Source organism: Lynx rufus, unplaced genomic scaffold, assembly GCF_022079265.1.
Source record: "Lynx rufus isolate CCGP_SWC_20201006 ecotype Redwood Valley unplaced genomic scaffold, mLynRuf1.p SCAF_24, whole genome shotgun sequence".
In the NCBI taxonomy this organism is placed as follows: domain Eukaryota; kingdom Metazoa; phylum Chordata; class Mammalia; order Carnivora; family Felidae; genus Lynx; species Lynx rufus.
The window spans coordinates 1,634,151-1,658,784 of record NW_025814839.1 but is presented as its reverse complement, the minus strand read 5'-3'; the positions used below and the strand labels follow the sequence as shown (position 1 = coordinate 1,658,784).

Here is a 24,634-nt window from a genome sequence, read left to right as displayed (position 1 = left end):
CATTCATCATCTATTTCTGAGCCCTTTGAGAGATAGAATGCACATGAGCAGGGAGGGGCAGAGACAGACGGAGACCCAGAATCCCAAGCAGGCTCCATGTTGTCAGCACAGAGCCTGATGTGGGGCTTGAACTCATGAACCATGAAATCATGACCTGAGCCGAAATCAAGAGTCGGATACTCAACCAACTGAGCCACCCAGGCACCCTATTTCTGAGCTTTAATCAGGACTGAGTTGGTCATACATTACTGGTTATAGCCAAAGACTAGAAATAACCTAAATGTTCAACTATGGGGGACTAGTTAAATAAAGAATAGTAAATCCATGTCATGGAATAATACGTAGTCCTTAAAAAGAATAACATTTATGTGTGCTAATTTGGTATAAGCACCAACTTAATGTAAAATGAATTTTTCAAAGAACAGATAATATATAGAAAATTCTGATTTATTTTAAAACGTAAAATGGGGCATCTGGGTGGCTCAGTCGGTTAACCATCCAACTTTGGCTCAGGTCATGATCTCATGGCTTGTAGATTAGAGCCCTGCATCGGGCTCTGTGCTGACAGCTTGGAGCCTGGAGCCTGCTTAGGATTCTGTGTTTCCCTCTCTCTCTGCCCCTCCCCTGCTCACTCTCTGTCCTTCTCTCTCAAAAACAAATAAACATTTAAAAAAATTTTTTTTAATACTTAAAATAATTGCTTGTTATGTAGTGATTATCTCAGGAAGGACCTAGAAGAAGAGATATGGCTTTTGGAGAAGATGACAGGAGCTCTACAGGTCTGAGATAAGAAGAAAACATGCTTTTCACTGTATAATCTTTGGAACTTTTTTTAACTTTGAGGAAAAAACTAAAATGTCTAATGGTTTCTCCTTGCAATATATAACTTTAATTTTTTTTTTAAACCACTAATTTTTTTCCTCTCTGACTTTGCAGTGGTAGTTCTTGGATTGAATTTCTGAATAATGAAGATGACCTTAAGGATATCTTTTTACAGCTAAGAGAAGGAAACCTTGTTTGTGCACAGTACCTTTGGCTTCGACATCGGGTAATATGTTTTGCGTTTTGTCCGTAGTGGCTTTATGGCTCCTGGGATAGGTGATTGAATCCGTTGTCTTCACATGGATGAGAAGGGTCACAGGTGTGAGTGGGTAATGGAATGTTTGGTGAAAGTATCCTGATGATATTAAATTAGAGGTAAAGATACCTTAGAAACATATTTTATCTCATCATTCAAATCTAACTCCTAAACTTAGTTCAAAAGGCAACATTTTGGGGCATCTGGCTGGCTGTGTGGGTAGAGCATGTGACTCTTGATCCTTGGGTTTGTGAGTTCGAGCCCCATGTTGAGTATAGAGGTTACTTAACAAGATCTTTAAAAAAAAAAAAGGTAACATTTTATTACATGATTTATTGATGGGCTTTCTTAAGTAGTGTTGGTGGAGAGGGTGTTCCTGTTGCAGCTCAGATTGTGGGAAAGGATTGCCCATTAACACTGCTGCTCTGAATCCCTTCAATGTTGACAGATATACTTAGGTGCCAAAAGTGGTATCTTGGTGTGACGTCAATAATGGACACGTTGCTTGTTAGGATTTGTACTTTGACCTGCTGCTAAATTTTCCTTTCCCTGCCAGTTTCTCTCCACTTAATTTGTTAGTTGGTGCTTGTTGCCATGAAAGCTCGTGGAGTTTGTGGCTGCCGGTGACTCACTGGTATAGAGCAAATCACCCTTAGTGCTTATAATTAAATCAGTACATTATTTCATAACAAGTCTTTTCCATTTTGGGAGGCTGTCACTTTAAATCTGTCTGAGAGGTCTTAATTTCTCACCCTGTGTAATTTAGGCAAACTTTGAAAACAGATTTGATGTGAAAATGCTTGAGAACTTGCTCAACTCAATTTCTACACCAGTCTCTTTGCAAAAGCTTTGTCCATGGCTTAAAAATGATGTGATCCCATTTGTGAGAAGGGCTGTACCTGAAGGGCAGGTGAGTTACCTTTAGTATTTCCATTCTGGATCGTCCAAGTCCAGTCTTTGCCTTATGTCATAGTAAATTACACTAACACCAGTTAGTTCTTTACTGTCTCTGTTGAAAGATTACCAAGGGGGGTTTTAAATTATTCCAGTGATTGTCTGCCGAGTATTTTATTTTTAAGTAATATGTCTGTTTCAGAAAATTCTGGCAAAATGGTTGGAACAAGCAGCCAGAAACCTTGAATTAACTGATAAGGTAATACCAGTATAATTTACACTGAACAGACATTTCAAACACTCCCAGTGGCTTACAACATCATGTGGCATGGCTTCTGTTACTCTTCACAGGCAAACTGGCCAGAAAATGGACTTCAACTGGCAGAAGTCTTTTTTACAGCAGAAAAACCAAATGAGTTGGTGTTGGTGTCCTGTTGGCAATGGATTTCCTTGGTATGATCTGGATAATGAATTTTTAGTAGTAAAGCACTCAATTTATATTAAAGAGTTTGTCTACGTGTACTTAGAAATACATCCATTTCTTAAATTTTCTGTTTGAGTTTTTCTTTCATGTAGTTTTAAAATAAAAAAAGAAAATTTTTCTTTTTTTTCTTTCTGATTCTCCTGTCACAGCTTCAGCCTATTTTAATGCTCTGTTTTTCTCTATTGATCAAACCAAATGGGAAACAGTAGATAAATATACTCCTAAGTAGTATAATTGGGATTTTCTGCATTGGCAGCATTTCATAGTCCTTTAAAAGAATGAAATTTATTAATGCATTAGGATTAGTTTTCAAAGACTTACTTAAACCAACAAACCACTTCCTGTTCTGATTGCATTTCTTAGATTTCTAATAGCCATTATGGCTTAAGTACCAGTGAATTTTTTTAAAGATGAAACTGAAAAAATTTCTGGGTCTTTTTTGACTGAAAAAAATAGCAGTGCTAGAAAGGGAACTAAGCTCAGAAATGCTGATGTTATGTTTGATGTTAATTTGAGGTTCATGAACTGAATTAATAATTTGGCTTCTGAATTTTTAATTTCTTTTTCCCCTTAAGTTTCTAAAAACTAGAAAGCATTCATAAGTTTGTTGGGGTACCATAAATTCATTTATAAACTAATATGTGAGACATCCCCTTACAATTTCAACTTGGAAGTATTAAGGACTTAAGTACCAAAAGGTATGACTTTATATAAGGTCATAATATGCATTATGAAATTGCATTGATTCCTTAAATTTCTAAATTTATCAAAATACATACTGAACTTCCTCCTTTCTGACACAGCAGATTCTTGCCAGTAATTGTACTTACTGATTATATACTGTTAAAAATTAAATGGGAATTTTTTCTATGCATTTCAAGTATATTGATATATGTACATTTAATATATGATGTATATTGATCATTATAACAGATTTTTTCCATAGAAGAGGTTTTTCTCTTGCTTATAAAATACTACTTTTGTCTTTTCTCTGTTGTCTTTTATCAATAGTGAAAATTGTGTTCTTGTATATAAGTTTAGGAAATGTTACAATTTTATATCTGATCTTGATCTGTATAGAGGGGATATTGAGGGCCATCTAAATGATGTTTTTATACTTAAGTATAAAAATATAACACTAACATTCAGGGGTGGCTCAGTCGGTGGAGCGTGTGCTCTTGATCTCTGGGTTGTAGGTTCAACCCCATGTTGAGTGTAGAGATTGCTTAAAAACTAAAATCTTAAAACAAAATAAAAATAAAACATTTAAAAAAATTACACTAACATTGAAGTTTTTCTGTGTATTTTTTTTGAGAGGGAAAATTGCTTTTAGATTTCTGTTGGATTCTGATCTGTCAATTTGTACTAGTTTATGAGTTAAAATCCTACAAAATTTAAAGGTATTAGGTGCAGATTTCCTCTTAAGACCATAATCATGGCCAATTCTTATTTTATATGAAATAATTCTTTTTTTTTTTAAGTTTATTTATTTATTTTGAGAGAGACAGAGACACCACAAGTGGGGAGGGGCAGAGAAAGAGAGAGAGGGAGAGAGAATCCCAAGCAGGCTCCACATGGCCAGTGCAGAGCCCAGTGTGGGGCTCAAACCACGAAGCCATAAGATTATGACCTGAGCCAAAACCAAGAGTCAGACACTTAACCGACTGAGGTACCCAGGCACTCCTTATCTGAAATAATTCTGACTTTTTGTATATTTCCTTCTCACACTTCTGTTTTAGAAGGATTATCAAAACACAGAGGAAGTATGTCAGTTAAGGACTTTGGTAAATAACTTGCAGGAGTTGATCACATTGCATAGGAAATACAACTGCAAACTGGCCCTCTCTGATTTTGAGAAGGTAAAAGTCTAGACTTATCAGAAGTATTATTAGTTTTTAATCACAGCCACTATGGCTAGAGCTTGCATCTATACCATCTTTCTTTTGGCATCCAGGAGAATACAACCACCATTGTGTTCCGGATGTTTGATAAAGTGTTAGCCCCAGAGCTGATTCCTTCCATCTTAGAGAAGTTTATAAGAGTTTACATGAGGGAACATGGCTTGCAAGAGGAGGAACTTCTCCTGCTCTACATAGAGGTAACTTCTTTAGATCTAGTCTTTTTTCCTTGCCTCTGTGCAATGTGTCATTATATTAAACATTTAACCTTTAAGAAATGTCATACTTTACCATTAGGATTTATGCAGCATGTTGTATTGGCAAGGTTATGTGGGATAACTGCCACTGATTGATGGTAACCTTGGGCAAATGGGATAATATAATTAATTATTCCTCCAAATTGTTATTGTGAAATAATAGGAGCATAAGCTCAACAAATGTTAGCAATTATTTTCACACATTAATAAGCTGCAATAATCTTATTTGTAAATTCTTCAAGAATGTTTCCTTCTTAAGTTTTCTGTACCATATAAAACTAAAGGCCAAGGCTTTGGCAATTTTGTCTTTCTCGAGTATTGTTTAACATTCATGGCTAAGTAGTTTTTGTTTTTGTTTTTTTTTCATGTCCATAAAAGCTATTTATCTCTATCTGTGTTTTACTTTTTGTGTATGTGAGAGTTTTAAATAAAAAAATATATATGTTTATCCCCTTTTAGGATTTATTGAAGAGATGTAGCTCAAAGTCCACCTCACTCTTTGAAACTGCATGGGAAGCAAAAGCCATGGCAGTAATAGGATGTTTATCTGACACAGATGTAAGTATGTCGTGACCGTGCAGATTTTCCTTTTGAGCGTTGCATCTTGTCTTAAAACTTTTTCTCTAATCACAAAAGCAACACATATTTGTTTAAAAATTTTTTTTCAGGGCGCCTGGGTGGCTCAGTCGGTTAAGCGGCCAACTTTGGCTCAGGTCATGGTCTCGCGGTCCGTGAGTTCAAGCCCCGCATCGGGCTCTGTGCTGACAGCTCAGAGCCTGGAGCCTGTTTCAGATTCTGTGTCTCTCTCTCTCTGACCCTCCCCCGTTCATGCTCTGTCTCTCTGTCTCAAAAATAAATCAACGTTAAAAAAAAAAAATTAAAAAATAAATAAATAAATAAATAAAAATAAAAAATTTTTTTCTTTAATGTGTATTTATTTTTGAGAGACAAAGACAGAGCATGAGTGGGGGAGGGGCAGAGAGAGGAAGACACAGAATCCGAAGCAGGTTCCAGGCTCTGAGCTGTCAGCATAGAGCCCAATGCAGGGCTCAAACTCACAAACCATGAGATCATGACCTGAGCCGAAGTTGGACGCTTAACCAACTGAGCCACCCAGGTGCCCTGCAACACAATATTTGCTAAGGAGAATTTGTGAGGTTTGGAAAAAGAATTTAAAAAAAAGAAAAAAAAAACCAAAATTCCATTTTCTTTAATTATAAAAAGTAAAAACTTTCTCATCCCCTTCTTAGAAGCACTGTCGTGGATGATGGGATGCATATATTTCTAGGTTTTTCTATGATAATACAAACATGGAAACATTGTTTTTTTTGAAACATTTTTTATTTTGACTTCTCACTGTTACTGGACACCATCATAAAAATATGAATAAAATCCTGAAAAATATTTTTAAACAGAAACTAGAGTCTGTAGGAATAGAGGTATATGATTTAACTTTCAGCAGAGAAAATATTTTTCTGAGTTTTTCTAAATAATAAAATTGTACTTTATGTGTGAAAACTGGAAGAAATATGTATTTTTGCAATCAGAGGGAATATTCTCAGAGTACCGCACAGTGGATATAAGACATCTACTGTAGATTAGACAGTGTCATTAATTTGCATGAGACATAAATCTGAGGCCTCTTCATGATTGGTGTGTGTGTATCTTTGTAGCTCATATTTGATGCTGTGCTTAAGATCATGTACGCTGCGGTGGTTCCCTGGAGCGTGGCTGTGGAGCAGCTGGTGAGACAGCATTTAGAGATGGACCATCCCAAGTAAGATGACAGTCTCCCAAATAGTTGTTTTGGTGTTGGATAAACCTCATGTTTTCACTTGACATCTATTTATGGTTTTCTTTCCTTTACTGTGTCCCTTATTATTTCGTTAAAAAAATACAATCCATGTTAATATCAACAATTTCCTTTTAGGGTCAAGTTATTGCAGGAAAGTTATAAACTAATGGAGATGAAAAAACTTTTACGAGGTTATGGAATAAGGGAGGTGAATCTCTTAAACAAGGAAATCATGGTAAGTACAATAGTTGAAGAGTCTTTTAACTCCTCTGTTCCATGTTGAAAGCAACTTGGAAAATGTAACGAGGACTTTATATTCTTAAAAGCTCATAGGGCTAGGTTCCTCACTACTTTCCTTTTGTTAGACAGAATGTGAGTAGGGTCTTCAGGGGTATCTGGCTGGCTCAGTCAGTGGAGCATGTGACTCTTGACCTAAGGGTTGTAAGTTTGAACCTCATGTTATGTGTAGAAATTACTTAAAAAAATAAGACCTTTTCAAAAGGAGTGTATCAGATCATCCAGTTGTACACCTGAAGTATACGCAACGTTTATTTGTCACATATACCCCAATAAAGCTGGGCGATGGGGAAGAAGGTAGACAGGACTGTCATAATATTCAGAATATAAATCATGTTTTAATTTTTCACACAGCTTTGTTTTTTGCTGCTTGATTTTAATTTGATGAGTACTTTGCCCTTACGAACAAAGGATTTCTGGGTTCTCTGAGATTTCATGACGAAGAAAGTATATATTGTATATTGTCTCTGTTTCAGAGGGTGGTCAGATATATTCTCAAACAAGATGTTCCATCTTCTTTAGAAGATGCTTTGAAGGTGGCCCAAGCATATATGTTACCTGATGATGAAATTTATAGTCTAAAGATTATTGACCTGATGGATAGAGAACAGGTATGAGTTTTATATTATCCTTTCTTAGATTTCTTTGTCAACTAAATATGTAAAAGCTCATATCAATCAAATTATCTGACTAGATTAGCACAAAAGAAAGTTACACCAAGATGAAAATATTGGATGTTAGATTGGCCGCATTTTTCATAACTGTAGGTTCTTTAAAAAGTATTTAGTGACTGGCTCTTGGGCTTTCATACTATTTGGTTGTTATGAAACATAGACTCATGTTTTATATACGCTGTAGGACCCTTTGATTCCAGAGTAGGATTTTTTTTTTTTGTATTTTAAGTGTCTTTATTTTGATATAATTCGATAACCATGAGCATACTTAAGAGTCACAACATACAAAGGTTTGTATTTTAATTTTATCTTTTTGTTTGCTGTTGTCAAAACCAGAATTAGCAAATTTTTTAAAACATCAGACTATATTCTATTTTTTTAAATGACATCTTTTCACCTTTAAGTAGAAAAGGAAGAGGTAAGTCCAAACTTTCCAAACTGTCCTTTACACTTTTCTTCCTTTCAAACACTGTTAAAGGGTGAAGACTGTGTGCTTCTGTTGAGGTCTTTGCCTCCTGCTCAAGCAGAGAAAACTGCAGAACGGGTAATCGTATGGGCACGACTGGCATTACAAGAAGAACCGGATGATTCTAAAGAGGTGAGATTTTCACTAAATAAAATATAGATAAATCCAATATTTATGGATATTAATCACCAGCATAGAAAAGATGGATAAGCAAAATATGAATATCTGCTCTTCTCATTGCTAGAATGTTCTAATGTAAAAATCCCTGTGTAAATTCACTACATAGAAAAGAACCACATATGGCTGCCTCGGAGCAGTGGCTTGAGCCCACACTGAATAATCAAGGATCTACAAACCAGGATTAATTGAACTAGTTGTTGTACACAAAAGGGTTTTCCATAAAGCCATGCAATATAAAGTATTTTGTGTTGTATAGGATGTAGTCATTACTATCAAATAATGTCAGCCACAGAACCCATGTAAATCTCAATAATCTTAGAATGTTGAACTTAGGAACAATTTTAAAAGAGCCACTTCACTTCTTGAGAGAGATGAGGAACCAAATACCTAATTTTTTCAGGACAGTTGAGGGTTTTTTTTTACCGTTTATCCCCCATCCTGTGTCAGCAGTCCACTTTAGTAATTTTTTACCTTTAGGGAAATAAGTTTGGTTATTTTCGTATCTAATATTTGTTATACTGTTATAATGCTGGGGGCTTAGGTTAAATAGGTGAAATGAATTGTCCACTTTCCACTTCACAACAACATTCTGAGATGGGTCCTGTTGTCAGCTCCTTATAGATTAAGTTCAGAAACTAACATTTTAAGATGAGTGACTTTCCCGGCATTATTAGAAAGTGGCAGAACCTCACCTCAAACCATCTGATACCAAAGTCTGTGTTCTTACCCACCAGCTCGGACTGCGCCCCAGAGTGGAAATACTTGAGTACTTTTTGTGGACCTTGCACTTGCTAAGCATTTCACATACATCATGTCTTCAATTAAAGCTTTTCCTCCTTTGATTTTTCTTGTCTTTTTGTTTGCATCTTTTTCAGTCCTTTTTTTTTTTTAATGTTTATTTTCTTGAGAGAGAGAGTGCTAGTTGGGGAGAGGCAGAGAGAGAGGGAGACCCAGAATCTGAAGCTGGCTCCAGGCTCCGAGCCGTCAGCACAGAACCCGACCAATGCGGGGCTCGAACTCACGAACTGTGAGATCATAGCCTGAGCCGAAGTCAGATGTTCAACCAACTGAGCCACCCAGGTGCCTCAAATCTTTTTCAGCCTTGAAGATAATGATTATTTCTTAGACTTCCATTCTCTGGGCTTAAACAAGTTCAGTTCTTTTTAACTTTTCCAGAGAGCTTTTCCAAATGTTTTGTCAAATAAAAACTATTTAAAAAACAAAACCCAAGTGACGATTAATTACAGTGTAGCTGAGGGGTGCCTGAGTGGCTGTCTCTCTCTCTCTCTCAAAAATAAAAAAAACACATTACATATGTAAAAAAAATAGTGTAGCTGAAAGGTGTGATTTGGGGATTTGCCTGCTCTATGGTATTTCTAAATCATATATCCAAGCGTTCATACCAGTGTTTTTCATGTTTACATTCTATGCTATTCAATTATCCATTTCTCAGCAGCTTGACTCCCTGTGATGACTGACCTCTCATTTTTTTTCAGCCATTTTACTGGTTTTTTTTTTTCTGATTTCATGGCTTTTGTGTATTTGTTTGTATGTGTACTTCACTAGTAGTGAATAAAAGAGTAAATAAAAAGTACAAATAAAAGAAATATGTTTTATTTTCTATTTTCCTTTTAAGGACAAGGCCTGGAGAATGTCTGTAGCGAAGACATCCGTAGACATTCTTAAAATGCTATGTGACATCCAGAAAGGTACATTCTACGTTTGTGCCTTCATCTTGGTTTTGTGCCTAAGCTTGCCCTTTCCAGAAAGGAGCATCAGTGACAGCCCTCGTCCTTATCCTTGTTTTTTCTTGCTTTGTCTTCATTGACCCCACCCATTTTTCCTCGTGAAAAGTCTTCCTTCCTTTATTCTTTTGATTAGTAGTGTAAAAACAGAAACCTCTAAAATCACCTGACCATTTGTTTATATGCTTCAGTAAGCTCTTTGAGGCTAGATTGGATTTCTTTGGTGCCTTGCACTTACTGCTCAGATTTCTCACTTATCGTTTGGTCATGGTCAGGCAAAAACCTGTTTAAACTTGAACTTAAGTAAAACATTAACAAAGTAACTCTTGGGGGGAAAAAGCTAAAATTTATTTCGGAACAACTGCCATTTCTCTTGTAACCCGTAAGCTTCTCTTTTCTATCTTCAGAAAGAATAGATTTTTTTGTACTTAAATTTTCTTACCTCAGCTTCTGAAAAGAACTACTGAAGACTTGAGATAAAAGACCCATAGCCAATTAAAACATTAGCTTTAAAAAAACCCTGATAAGGGGCACCTGGCTATCTCAGTCGGTGGAGCATGTGACTTTTGATCTCAGGGTCTTGAGTTCAAGCCCCACATTGGGCATGGAGCCTACTTAAAAAAAAAAAATCTAATAATAGGGGAATTTGGATGTCTACTATAACTTAAAAAAATTTAATTACAGACAATCTGCAGAAGAAGGATGAATGTGAAGAAATCCTGAAACTATTTAAAGCTGTTGCTAGCTTACAGGTAAAGATGTTAAGTTATGTTGAACATTATTACTTTACTGATTATGTTACTTATCACTGCATTTGACATGGATGATCAGTCCATCCTTCAAACTTTCTGTACTGGTCTTCAATAATTTTATTTTGTTATTTTTTTTTAATGTTCATTTATTTTTGAGAGAGAAAGTGCAAGCGAGGGAGAGGCAGAAAGAGAAGGGGACAGGGGATCTGAAGCTGGCTCTGCACTGATAGCAGGGAGCCCGATGTGGGGCTCAAACCCACAAACCATGAGATTATGACCTGATCCCAAGTTGGATGCTCAACCAACTGAGCCACCCAGGTGCCCCAAGCCTTCGGGAATTTTAATTACAGTGTACTGGTTTTCCTTTTTTTCTCTCATTTGTAAAACAACCTGGGGTGCCTGGGTGGCTCAGTCGGTTAAGCATCGGACTCTTGATTTTGGCTCAGGTCATGGTCTTACCGTCACAGCTTGTGACATTGGTCACACAGTTTGAGATCTCGTGAGATTGAGCCCCAGGCTCTTCACTGACAGCAGGGAGCCTGCTTAGGACTCTCTCCCTCCCTCTCTACCCTCACAAACATAGGCGTTTTCTCTGTCAAAAATAAATAAATAAAAATTTAAATATAAAAGGAAAAAACAATTTTATGGAGGTGTAATTCACATACCATACTGTTCATCTATTTAAAGTGTATAATTCAGTGCTTTTGGTATATTAATAATTTTTCATAATTGTGGTAACAATGTAAAATGTGCCATTTTACCCATTTTTCAATATATAGTTCAATGGCATTAATTACACTTACAATGTTGTGACCTTCACCACCATCTACTTTTTGTCACCTCAAGCAGAAACTTTTTATCCATTTTACCCATTTTTACCCATTAAGCAGTAACCCCCCGTTCCCCTCTCCCTCCAACCCCTGGAAACCTTTGATCTACTTTCTCTGAATTTGCCTTTCTATAGATTTCTTATAAGTGGAATCCTACAATATTTATCTCATTGTGTCTGGCTTCTCTCAGTCAGCATGTTTTCAAAGTTCCTCCATGTATCAGGTGTCAGTGCTTCATTCCTTTAACACCTGACTCATGTTCCATTGTAGGAGTGGACCACATTTTGTTTATTCCTCTGTTGATAGACACTTAACTTGTTTTTTCTTTTTGGCTATTGTGAGTAATGCTGCAGTGAACATGGTGAGCTCATCACCTGAACCCACTACTCGGACCCCATCTGTCTGACCTCAGTACCCTTGCTTATTCTACTTAGCACTGCCTCAGCAGCAATAAATAGTTAAAATAAGATTACTGAAAATAAAAAATATATATTCTTGGGGGTACCTGGGTGGGACTCAGTTGATTAAACGTTCAATTTTTGCTCAGGTCATGATGTCACAGTTTGTGAGTTCAAGCCCCACCTTGGGTTCTCTGCCCCTCCCCAGCTTGTGTTTTTTCAAAAATAAAACGTTAAAAACATATATATATATCTTCTTGAAAAATCATGAGCTATATTGACTACACACAGAAGCTACATTCCTTAGGAAAAAGATGCACATTGAAAAGAGAAACTTCGTGGTTTAATCACTTGTATATTTATCTTTGACTAGATTCTACATGGATGCTACATAATTCAAAAGGCTTTAAAAATGGTTAAAATGGTGAATTTTATGTATATTTTACCACAATAAAAAATAAACTTAATAAAATTCTGTACTGCATGTTGTAAACAATAAGGAATTAACTCTTTGACAAAAAAAAAAGTTTGAAAGAATATATAGTGAAAACCAAGTCTTCCTCCTATCCTGATATTCCAGCTATCCGGTTTCCCACATTAGATGCAACTGCTGTTGCCAGTTTCTTGCGTATTTTTCTAGAGATAGTCTGTGGTTATATAAGCATAAACATTTCTGTGGTTCCTAGTAAAGAGAGAATTGTGACATATAATGAATAAAGTCTTCCACAACTTATCTGTAGTAAACATTCTATTTATTTTTATAAATAAGTATTTCTACATGATGCATCCCCTTTGGGAAAGATAACTAATATTTTGGGGGGAAAAGCCTCAGTTTCAAAATTTTAAATTTTATAAATAACTGCACCATAGATTAAGTTAATCAGGCATCCAAAATAATATTTGTGAAGTCTGTGTAATGACAGGAGAAAGGAGAAATGCCATAGTGTTAACTGGGGAAGGTAACATATGAAATTACCCATGTAGCCACAAAATGCTGGTGAAGAAAACTGAAAAGAAATACCAAGAAAATGGTCACTGCTTATTAGGATAACCAGTTCTCAGCTCAGGTGTGTTTGCTCCCAGGGAGTACTTGGCACTGTGAAGGGAGTTTTGATAGTTTTTGATTGTCACAAGTGGTAGAAGGAGGGTGCTAGTGGCATCTAGCACGTAGAGGCCAGGGATGCTGCTACAGTGCACAGGACGGCCCTCATAACAAAAGATCTGGCAAGATTGAGAAACCTTGCTGTAGAGTACTGCATCAAAACAGAAGGTCTCGGGGGCACCTGACTGGTTCAGTTAGAAGAGCACGTGACTTGATCTTGGGATCATGAGTTTGAGCCCTATGTTAAGTGTAGAGATTACTTTTAAAAAAGAAGAAGGGGAAAGAAAAGGAGAAGAGGAGGAGGGGAGGGAGGAGAGCCAGAAGAAGAGGGGGAGAAGAAGGTGACCTCACTGCCTCTTGGTATCCTTCCCTGGGCCTCAGTGGGATTTTTTTTTAATCGAGTAAGAAAAATAAATTCTAAGTCTGGAGTTAGCAGCCAAAAGGAATTATTACAAAAAAGAGCAAAGCTGGTTTCTTCAGTCACCCAAACCTAATACTTAATTCTGTCACTTTTGCTATTCAAGGATTCCCCCACAATAAAGAATGATCTGACACCAAGAAATGGTGTCAATAGTGCTGACATTTAGAAAATCCTGGGTTAAGGGGCGCCTTGGTGACTCAGTTGGTTAAAGCGTCTGACTTCGGCTCAGGTCATGATCTTGCAGTTTATGAGTTCAAGCCCCGCATCAGGCTGTCGGCTGTCAATGTGCAGCCCGCTTTGGATTATCTGTCTCCCTCTCTGCCCCTCCCTTGCTCTCGCTCACTCTCTCTCGCGCTCTCTCTCTCTCTTAAAAATAAACATTGAAAAAAAAAAGGAAAAGAAAAAATCCTTGGGTTAAAATGGTTTTTCCTATTTTTCAAACTTATTATACTATTATTTTCATAACTTGAAATATAAAGTCTTAAATTCTTAATTAACACGGGAGTTGTCTTTGAGGGAGAATAAGGAGAGATTTGAGACTCGCCAGTGGTTTTTAACAACAGATGAAGTGAGCAGATGTGGCACGCTGTCCTGTTTGCCTTCCTAGGAGAACTTCGAGGTCTTCCTGTCCTTTGGAGATTACAGCAACAGTGCCCTGGTCTCAGAGCTCCGTGAACAGTACATCAGAGCTCACGAAGTCACACAGACCAAACACAAATCCCAGAGCTCTGCAGAGCCTCCAGCTGCTGAGGACAAGAGCCCGAGCACCAAGTCCAAGCTGCACAGACAGGCGCTGGCCCTGCACGTGTCCACACAAGAGCGGGAGGCCGAGCTGACCTTGAGAGCCTTAAACCATGGGAACCTGGAAGCAGCGCTGAGAAGATGCAGGTGAGCCCCGGCCCCGTGCACACATAGCTTGTCTGAAAGGAACACGTGCTTCCTTGACTTCTTTGGTAATAGGGTTAGGCCAGTGACCTTTTCATTTGCATGGATATCATTCTTGGTTTCTCGCCCTCAGAGCCTAGTTTAGGTCACAAAATGGTAGCATAGCAGGCAGGTAACTCACATGATGTGAGTCGTTAGGTAACCTAACCATGGAATTTAGGTTGCCTTGCCCTCTGACAGTTAATAATATCCCAAATAAGTTAAAAGACAAAGCACATTAGATGGCATAAAAACACTTTTAAAGAGATTTTATTTTTTATTTTTTAGTGTTTATTTTCATTATTTTTTAAGTTTATTTATTTACTTTGAGAGCGAGAGAGAGCACTAACAGCGGAGGGGCAGAGAAAGAGAGGGAAAGAGAGAATCCTAAGCAGGCTCCACACTGTCAACACAGAGTCCAATGCAGGGCTCGAACCCACTAACCGTGAGATCATGACCTAAGCTGAAACCAAGAGTCAGACCCTTAACCGACTGAGCCATCCAGCCACCCCAATGTATGTTTATTTTTGAGAAAGAGAGACAGAGCGTGAGTCGGGGGCAGAGAGAGAGACACACACAGTCTGAAGCAGGCTCGAGGCTCTGAGCTGTTACCACACAGCCCAATGCGGGGCTCGAACTCATGAGCCACGAGATCATGACTTGAGCCACAGTCAGACATGTAACTGAGCCAGCTAGGCGCCCCTTTTTAAAGAGGTAGTGTTCATATATTAATCCAAGAAAGGCAAATGCATTTGCTTTTGCTCCGAGTATTCTCACTTTTGACACTTCCTTTTTTCCAGAGACTTGTTTAAGTATCACTGCAATGCCGACACTGGGAAGTTGCTGTTTTTGACGTGTCAGAAGCTTTGTCACATGTTGGCTAATGACATTCCAATGGCAACACCCGTGGGCCTCAATCTTCCTTCTGAAATACATGCTCTAGCTTGCCAAGCTGCCACCATCTGCAGCCCAGGTGACAGGGTGTATAATATAGTTTTGTGTTCTGTGTCTCATTTCACACGGATCTCCCACGTGTGCTGTCTCTTCACAATTGGACATTGCCATAAAGACAAAAGATCGTTCTCTCCATTTTACAAAGAGCCAGTCATAATTGATTCTCCATGGGGAATATTGTTTCAAAATATTTACAGATATTAACAATGTCATTTCCAACTGTTGATAATAATCACTTTGATGGGATTGTGAAGTTCCTTGCCTCTCCACATACGAGGTTACATCTCAGCCAAGCTTATGTAAAAATTTAAACTGCATTATTTAGGGTAGTCAAAGCTGTGTGGAAACCGTTCTATCTTGTGGCCTTCTTTAGAATTTGAATGGTAATTATTAAAAGATTGTTTTCATTATTCCAAACACGTGGAATATTAGTGTAATGATTTTTCTCCATTTTCTTTCAGATTTTTTGCTAGATGCTTTAGAACTATGTAAATATACATTAACAGCAGTAGAGCTTTCCAGACAGTGCCAAATGGATGACTGTGGAATTCTAATGAAAGTAAATTGCCTTTAAATTTCTTTTTCTTAAACCAAATCCCTGCCCGCCCATTATGAACCACTTTTAAATCACTTGTATAGTTTATAAAAATATCAAATCTACCTCTTGTGGGTTTTTTAAATTTATTTTTTTTAATGTTTATTTTTGAGAGAGAGAGAGCAGGGTAGGGGCAGAGAGAGGGGGGAGACACAGAATCCGAAGCAGGCTCCAGGCTCTGAGCTGTCAGCATAGAGCAAGACGCAAGGCTCAAACTCATGGACCATGAGATCGTGACCTGAGCTGAAGTTAGACACTTAACTGTCTGAGCCACCCAGGTGCCCCTACCTCTTGTGTTTTCTTATTCTAGACCGGAAAACTCAAGGGCATGAAACCTCTTTTTCAGTGACATTTATTGGCTTTAAGTTGCCCTATCTTTTGAAATGTTGGGCCTCAAAAAAGGCATCTCTGGACATTGTCCTTATCTTAGAGTAACGGTTTAATTTAAAATGGCATTATCATAAGCCACAGACTACCCAGAGGAAGCAGACTACACAGTTGTATTTGACCATCCAAACTGCATTTCGCTCTAGTACATCTGATTCTGGGTTCTGCTTAGTGAAGATGGTATTTGTGTTTTGGAGTGTATTTACTTGGGTCTTTTCTGTGATTTGGTATTTAGACTTCCTTTGGAACTCAAAAAGATCCTTATGAAGAGTGGTCTTACAGTGACTTCTTCAGTGAAGATGGGATAGTTCTGGAGTCACAGATGGTGCTGCCTGTTATTTATGAATTGATTGCGTCACTTCTGCCTCTGGCTGGTAAATGTCACTTGTGTTGTTATTTTCTATGTATTTCTGCTTTATGCAAGTTTTAAAGTGTGGAGGTTTGGAACTAGGACTGCACATGGGAATATGGTGAATCTCGCAGGCACAATGCTGACCAAAAGAAGCCAAATACAAAAGAACACGTCATACTATATGATTTCATTCACGTAAAGTGCAAGGACAGGCTATAAAGAAGCCATGCTGTCCGAAGTCAGGGGAATGGTTACTCTTGAGGGTGGATAATGACTGGAAAGGGGGAAGAGAGAGTTTTGGGTACTGGTAAGGTTCTATTTCTTGGTTTGGGTTCTGGGATGTGAATGTATTCACTTCATCAAGTTGTACACTTAACGTATGTATTTTTCTGTATATATTTAAGTGCTCTTTTTTTTTTTAAGTAGCAGATTATTTTAGAACATTATTTGTTAATAGCATAATATTTAAATATTTCTTGGAATATGTGGTCTACAAGCAAGTTGTTTTATTTACTGTTAACATATTTCACTCTTTTTTGTAGAAAGCAAGAGACATCCCTTGGATTCTACAAGTTTACCATACCGTTCTATTAATGAAGGTACTTGACATCAGAAATATACATTATTGTATTACAATTTTATAAATAACAGAAAAACAGAAATTCCTTGAAATCTTGAATATAAGTCTGACTTAATGTTCTTGATGTACTTAATTATGACTATTACAGTGTTACTCTTCCAGAAGGTCAAGAGACTGTCATTGGCTTGTAACATTAACTTACGAATCTGTTCATAAATTTTGGTTTTCCCCACGGAGAAGTGGTTGTTTTTTGTTTTTTTTCCAGCTAATGACTTAAGCATCTCAAAATAGATCAGTTATCATCAAACTTAGTTATTTTCTGGTTTAAATAAAGTCCGTGTTAATTCTCTCATTTACTAGCTTTAAGAACCAATTTTATGATAGTTATCTACATTGAAAACATTGGCTGTCCCTGAAAACAGTTTTTCAATAATTATGATCTTTATTTCTTTGAAAAATCTAAATATTAAAATACTTTTACTGCAATGAGGTACTTTTATCATTTCACAGGAGACAACCTCATTTTACCTATTATAAATTCCATCTCGGCATTGCTCCAGAACCTGCAAGAATCTAGCCAGTGGGAACTGGCCCTAAGATTTGTCATTGGTTCATTTGGTACCTGTCTTCAGCACTCTGTATCAAGCTTCATGGATGCCAGTCTGAGTGGGAAGGTATAGTTCTGAGAACAAATGCTTTCACTTTGGAGGAATATAGATACAAATACACCACCAAACAAACGGATTTGGAGTCCACATTTTCTCATTTGGCTCTGGAACAAGGAAATTGATAATTTGTCAGATTTAGGAAACATGTGTTGAGCATCTGAGATTCAGGTGTGGTTCAAGGTACTTGCATACTTTTCATATTCAGTCTTGACAACAGCCCTGAGAGTCTCCATTTTGCAAATGAGGAAGCAGACTGAGGGAGGTGAAATCATTCAGTTGAGGTTTTAAGTTGCAGTGATATGTCTTTTTACTCCCAACCCAGTGAACACATTAGGTCAAAACTCTATCTGTTGTTTGTATTACTGTAGCCTAAATTATTATAATTATTACCTGACAGCATCATTGAGAAGATTCTAGAAAACAAAGTACCTGTTGATAACTTGCTTATGAAGCTAATCACAGAGAGAATTGCATCACTTCTATTCTGTTTATATTTGTTAAATAACAATTTTTTACAAAATTAACTTTATCTTTTTATATATATATATACATTTTTTTTTTTGAAAGAGAGGGAGTGTGCAAGTGTGGAGGGAGGGACAGAGAGAGGGAGAGAGAAAGAATCTTAAGCAGGCTCCGCATTCAGCACGGAACCTGATGTGGAGCTCAATCCCATGACCCTGATCTGAGCCGAATTTAAGAGTTAGATGCTTAACCAACTAAGCCACCCAGGTGCCCCAAAATTAACTTTAAGTAAAGTATTGCTTTCAAAATTGCACATTTTAAGTCTGTCAACAGTGTATTCACCATGTCACCAACAGCACAATCAAGGTATAGAATATTTGAAAAGGTTCCTCTTTGTGCCTTCCCAGTCAGTTCCCCCCTTAGCTGCAGCATTCTGTCATCATAGATTAAATGCCAGCACATTTTGCATATAATGATGAATTTTCAAAGTTCCTTAATATTTAAGAAGAGTTTTCAAAATGACACATAGATAGAAGTAGACCTAACAATTCTTTTGTTCTTTTCTAAAAGTTGTTTGGAGAGGCCACATTAGTTAAATCAAGGCATGTTGTTATGGAACTGAAAGAGAAAGCTGTTACATTTATCAGGGGAAATGCTACAACACTGTTGCACAAAGTGAGTATCCGTTCTTGGTAAGCTGCTTTCTCTCTCTCTCTCTCTCTCTCTCTCTCTCTCTTTTTTCCTTTTCTCTCTTCTAGTTGCTTCTGATATCTCAGGATAAGAATGAGGATGGGGAGGGCATATTGGGGCTTAAAGAGAAGTGATGAGATTGTCAGGGAGAAGAAGGTAAGGGTTCTGTGCTATATACAACCTGTCCAAGTTGTTTCCTTAAGTTTATGATAATGATAAAGGATGTTAAAACTAAGCAGACAAGTTGGAACCAAGTTACTCTACATCACTTTTCACGAAACACTTATTCTTTCTTAGGGGTTATAATTAAATTTGGTAACAAATAAGCATTCAGAGACCAAATTCTATTTTGATTGTAAAGAATGTTCTCTTGATGCTTTCTTCCAATAGGTATTTAATTGTCGCCTGGTGGATCTTGACTTGGCATTGGGTTACTGCACTCTGTTACCCCAAAAAGAAGTGTTTGAAAATCTCTGGAAGCTCATAGATAAAGCGTGGCAGAACTACGACAAAATTTTGGTATGGCCTGAGCAAGCACAGCTTCATTTCTTAAAGTATGAAGAGATTTAGGGGAAAAAATGAAGTTGGCTTTGCCACTTAATGATTTAGCAGAAGAAATGTGGAGCCAACTCTCTTGTTTTCTAACAGCTTTTCCTTGACTACTGACACACCTGACACACCAGTGAGTGTATATGCAGGTCATAAGCACTGCTCAACCCAAAGAATTAGGGTATTTTTTATTTCTTAAATCTGTATGTCGCCATAGACCTTCACTTCTTACATTTACTATATCTGAAGTGTATTTGAAACCTTAGACCCACGAGCCAGGTCTTTTTTGTTGGACAAGGTTAGCAGATACAGAATTTCTCTTTGATGTTTGTTTTAAAATTTGCCTTTTGTGGGGATTTTATTTTCAGGATAACCAAAATTTGGCCTTTTCTTTGAAGGAAAGCCAGACTACATTTATGGCATCATAATAAAAGCTGAATGACCTATTATATCAATAATGACTGTGTGTATGAAGCAATATGTAATATTCCACACTGTTATCACAAAGAAAGGTTATGATTTTTATTGTTGGGTTTCATCCAAAAGGTGTTAGAACATATTCTATTGTGATTGAATTTTAATTCTATTTTAATTTTTTAGGCAATATCTCTGGTGGGCTCTCAGCTGGCCAGCCTCTATCAGGAAATAGAAACAGAGCTTAAGTTCCGTGAACTCAGTACTGATGCTCAGTGGGGTATTCGTCTTGGCAAACTTGGTGTGAGTATTCTTGGTGTGAGTACCATCAAATTTGATCCATTCTGATGATTTCCCCAGGAAATCTTAAAGTCTTCTTCTTTGGGGAGAGGATATATGTTGTAGACTCATAAATTTTAGTTATATTAAATATACACATTAGTGTTTTCAAACAAATAAGGACCATTTGCTTCATTTCCTCTTTTCTGTATTTTTAAGAAAATTTAGAAGAGGCTTGACTTTTTTTTAACGTCTGTTTATTTTTGAGAGAGAGAGACAGAATGTGAGTGGTGGAGGGGATGAGAGAGAGGGAGACAGAATCCAAAGCAGGCTCCAGGATCTGAGCTGTCAGCACAGAGCCCGATGCAGGGCTTAGACTCACAAACTGAAATTATGATCTGAGCCAAAGTCGGACACTTAACCGACTGAGCCAACCAGGTGCCCTTGACTTGACTTTTTTTTTTAATGTTTATTTTTGAGAGAGAACGTACTCGCGAGAGCAGAGCAGGGACAGAGAGAGAAGGAAGAGAGAATCCCAAACAGAGAGAGGGAGAGAGAATGCCAAGCAGGTTCTGCACTGAAAGGTGTGGGACTTGAACTATGAACCGTGAGATCATGACCAGAGCCAAAATCAAGAGTTGGACACTTAACTGACTGAGCTACCCAGATGCACCCCTGAGGCTTGACATTTTTTTCTACTTAGCTTTCCCACTGATAGAACTATATCTAGGATTAATTAACATATAAGCTGTTTCAGACCTAGCCTTTAGCCTCATACTTTTCTGTTGCCGTTTGGTGGAAGATAAGTCAACGTGAAGGTGCCTGGGTGGCTCAGTCGGTTAAGCATCTGACTTTGGCTCAGGTCATGATCTCATGGTTTGTTAGTTCGAGCCCTTCATCAGGCTTTGCACTGACAGTGCAGAGCATGCTTGAGATTCTCTGCCTCCGTCTCTGCTCCCTCCCTGCTTGTGTGCTCTCTCTCTTGCTCACTCTCTCTCAAAATAAGTAAACTTAAATTTAAAAATTAAAAAGATAACATCAGTGTGTACACAGGTATACTGAAGTTTATGAACTCCTAGGGAAAAGTCATTTTTCACTTTGTAAATACAAACAGAATTGTGTTCTTGACGCTATGTCTTTAAAACATTTTGGAGCGCCTGGGTGGCTCAGTCAGTTAAGCGGCTGACTTCGGCTCAGGTCGTGATCTCGCGGTCCGTGAGTTCGAGCCCAGCGTCGGGCTCTGTGCTGACAGCTCAGAGCCTGGAGCCTGTTTCAGATTCTGTGTCTCCCTCGCTCTGACCCTCCCCCGTTCATGCTCTGTCTCTCTCTGTCTCAAAAATAATAAATAAAAATTAAAAAAAAAACATTTTATGTTACTCGCAAATAGGTTTATCAGGAATGTGATCACTACAGAAAGGATATGTGTTTTGAAGCCTAGTTCAAATGTAGAAATGGGACTGGTTATTGCTAACAACTAATTGATGAAGAACCAAAGGGTAACCTGATTAAGAGATTTGGGGCCCATAGCCAAATATACCTGAAATCTCAGAATGATGGTCAAGTTGGGTAGGGGGATAAAAAAGGGTTAGAGGAGTCTAGAAAAATGTTTCTCTATAAAAAAGGACAATAAAAAGGCAAATCACCATGGTGTCCTTATTCTAATACCTTTCACTTTATTGGGGTTTTTGTTTTGCTCTTTTTATTTCTAGATTTCTTTCCAGCCGGTTTTCAGGCAACATTTTCTCACCAAGAAAGACCTCATTAAAGCTCTTGTGGAGAATATAGATATGGACACAAGCCTCATTCTGGAATATTGCTGGTAACTCTTTAAACTTTAGTGGTATTTTTACTATTAGGTTAACAAACTGGTACTCCTTACTGCAAGAACACAGTAATAAAGATGATTATTCCATGCAGTCTATGGACTGTGGATTTTTTTTTTTTATCTCCAAACTAAGTGAATCCAAAACTAGATTAAATTCTCTTAGGTTATCACCTTTTAAATTCATGGTTAAGTGTTTCCCAGACTTGCCTCATGTTGAACATCACCTGGGGCTCCTGATTAAAAATAAAGATTCTTGGGCCCCTTCCTGGTGGTTCTGACTCAGCAGATATGGGCCAAGCCCCAAACTCTAATCCGTAATAGGAGTTCCAGATGATTCCCATGATAGGAAAGTTTGGTAGTATTGTTATGAGCAATTGAACTTCTAAATCAGATCAACATAGGGGCAAAGTAATCTTAAATGAAGATATAATGGAGAGAAAAAAAAAAGATGTAATGAAAAGTATGATTTAGAGGCACCTGGGTGGCTCAGTCAGTGAAGCATCCAAGTTCAGCTCAGGTCATGATCTTGCGATTCTTGAGTTCAAGCCTCACACTAGTGGTGCAGAGCCTGCTTGGGATTCTCTCTCTCTCTCTCTCTCTCTCTCTCTCTCTTTCTCTCTCTTTCTCTCTCTTTCTCTCTCTTTCTCTCTCTTTCTCTCTCTTTCTCTCTCTTTCTCTCTGTCCCTTCTCCACTTTTCTCTCTTCCTCTCTGAAAATAAATAAACTTAAAAACAGTTTATTTATTTTGAGACAGAGTGAGTAAGGTGGGGGCAGAGAGAGAAGGAGAGAGAGAATCGAGCAGGCTTAACACTGTCAGTGCAGAGCCCAATGTGGGGCTTGAACTCACAAACCGTGAGATTATGACCTGAGCCGAAATCAAGAGTCAGATGCTTAACCGACTGAGCCACCCAGGCGCCCTTATAAATAAACTCTTAAATTAAAAAAAAAAAAAAAAAAGGATAATGATGTTTCTTATTGAAAGAAAAGTGTGGGGGGGTGCACCTGGGTGGCTCAGTCAGTTAAGCATCTGACTTCTGCTCAGGTCATGATCTCACGGTTCATGGGTTTCAGCCCTGCATTGGGCTCTGGCTGACAGCTAGAGCTTGGAGCCTGCTTTGGATTCTGTGTCTGTCTGTCTGTCTGTCTGTCTGTCTCTCTCTCTCTCTCTCTCTCTGCTCCTCCCCTGCTTGTGCTCTGTCTCTCTCAAAAATAAATAAACATTAAAAAAAAGTTTTTTTAATATGATTTAGGGAGAATTTTTTTAAATAACAAGTAAATAAAATAAAACTAAAACTAAATGTTTATAGATAAGTTACTGTGATAAGTAGGAGTAAATAATATCTCAGACGTTTATCTAATAAATAGGATGACCAGTTTGTTGTCACTTTATTAGTTTCAAAGTGCTTTCATGCACCATCATTTAATTTTTACATTTTTATTGCATATTAGCACCAATTTATATATGAGAAAACAAACCCATATTCAGTGACCCACTTAAGGTCAAAAAATAAGTGACTGGTTTTAAAATACTGTCTCTACCCCACTCATGCTCTCTCTCAAAAACAAATAAACAAAAAAAGTTTTTTAATGGTCCTACTTAAAGCTTTTCTTGATATTTGCTATTCTGTGTAGCAAATTAAGCTATCATCTTAATAGGGCTTAAGGCATTTCAATTGTCTATAATTTCATTCTTCATTTTTTTCAAATTTTTATTTAAATTCTAGTTAACATACAGTGCAATATTGGTTTCAGAAGTAGAATTCAGTGATTCATCACTTACATACAACGCACAGTGCTCATCATAACAAGTGCCCTCCTTTATATTTGTTTTAATTTTTTTTTTAATGTTTATTTATTTTTGAGAGAGACAGAGACAGAGCATGAGCAGGTGAGGGGCAGAGAGAGAGGGAATCACAGAATCTGAAGCAGACTCCAGGCTCTGAGCTGTCAGCACAGAGCCCAATGCGGGACTCGAACTCAAGAACCTTGAGATCATGACCTGAGCCGAAGTTGGACGCTTAACTGACTGAGCCACCCAGATGCCCCTGTTTTAATATTTTTTAACATTTATTTGAGACAGACAGAGTGCAAGTGGGGAGGGGCAGAGAGAGGGAGACAGAATCCGAAGCAGGCTCCAGACTTTGAGCTGTCAGCACAGAGCCCAACACGGGGCTCAAACTCTAACTATGAGATTGTGACCTGAGCCAAAGTCAGACGCTTAACCGACTGAGTCACCCAGGCACCCCAGCAAGTGCCCTCCTTAATATCCATCACCCATCTAGCCCATCTCCCACTCACATCTCTCCATCAGCCGTTTGTTCTCTATCTTTAAGAGTCTCTCATGGTTTGTTTCCCTCTCTCTTTTCTCCTCCTCCCATATGTTCATCTGTTTTGTTTCTTAAATTCCACATGAGTTAAATCATATGGTATTTGTCTTTCTCTGAATTATTTCACTTAGCACAATACACATAATAGCTCCATTTCATTCTTATTTTTTAAATCTTTATTATTTTTCTAATAAGATAGAACATGTTAAAATCAAAGTTCCATATAATCTTACCATTCAGGAATAATCACCGTTTAAAGAATTTTGCCTATATTGTTCCTTTATTTCCCCTATGCATATAAAAACATGCATTCTTTAAGTTTATCACAAACAGAATCATATTTTACAAACTATTTTA

General features: G+C 37.6%; 1 protein-coding gene across 1 annotated transcript in view; it reads left to right on the top strand.

The window, feature by feature from the left end:
- The window catches only part of KNTC1 (kinetochore associated 1), a 73,114-nt gene that overhangs the window by 23,963 nt on the left and 24,517 nt on the right, over nucleotides 1-24,634 (top strand). Inside the window, exons 21-43 of the mRNA XM_047088416.1 lie at nucleotides 937-1,048; nucleotides 1,845-1,988; nucleotides 2,175-2,231; nucleotides 2,324-2,425; nucleotides 4,196-4,315; nucleotides 4,411-4,554; nucleotides 5,071-5,169; nucleotides 6,285-6,388; nucleotides 6,542-6,641; nucleotides 7,180-7,314; nucleotides 7,856-7,975; nucleotides 9,660-9,732; nucleotides 10,453-10,520; nucleotides 13,879-14,159; nucleotides 14,996-15,168; nucleotides 15,611-15,708; nucleotides 16,367-16,505; nucleotides 17,026-17,082; nucleotides 17,574-17,737; nucleotides 18,764-18,868; nucleotides 19,274-19,402; nucleotides 20,033-20,149; nucleotides 21,835-21,944. Of these exons, the coding sequence (XP_046944372.1) occupies nucleotides 937-1,048; nucleotides 1,845-1,988; nucleotides 2,175-2,231; nucleotides 2,324-2,425; nucleotides 4,196-4,315; nucleotides 4,411-4,554; nucleotides 5,071-5,169; nucleotides 6,285-6,388; nucleotides 6,542-6,641; nucleotides 7,180-7,314; nucleotides 7,856-7,975; nucleotides 9,660-9,732; nucleotides 10,453-10,520; nucleotides 13,879-14,159; nucleotides 14,996-15,168; nucleotides 15,611-15,708; nucleotides 16,367-16,505; nucleotides 17,026-17,082; nucleotides 17,574-17,737; nucleotides 18,764-18,868; nucleotides 19,274-19,402; nucleotides 20,033-20,149; nucleotides 21,835-21,944 (2,751 nt within the window). The remainder of the gene's footprint in view (nucleotides 1-936; nucleotides 1,049-1,844; nucleotides 1,989-2,174; nucleotides 2,232-2,323; nucleotides 2,426-4,195; nucleotides 4,316-4,410; nucleotides 4,555-5,070; nucleotides 5,170-6,284; nucleotides 6,389-6,541; nucleotides 6,642-7,179; nucleotides 7,315-7,855; nucleotides 7,976-9,659; nucleotides 9,733-10,452; nucleotides 10,521-13,878; nucleotides 14,160-14,995; nucleotides 15,169-15,610; nucleotides 15,709-16,366; nucleotides 16,506-17,025; nucleotides 17,083-17,573; nucleotides 17,738-18,763; nucleotides 18,869-19,273; nucleotides 19,403-20,032; nucleotides 20,150-21,834; nucleotides 21,945-24,634) is intronic.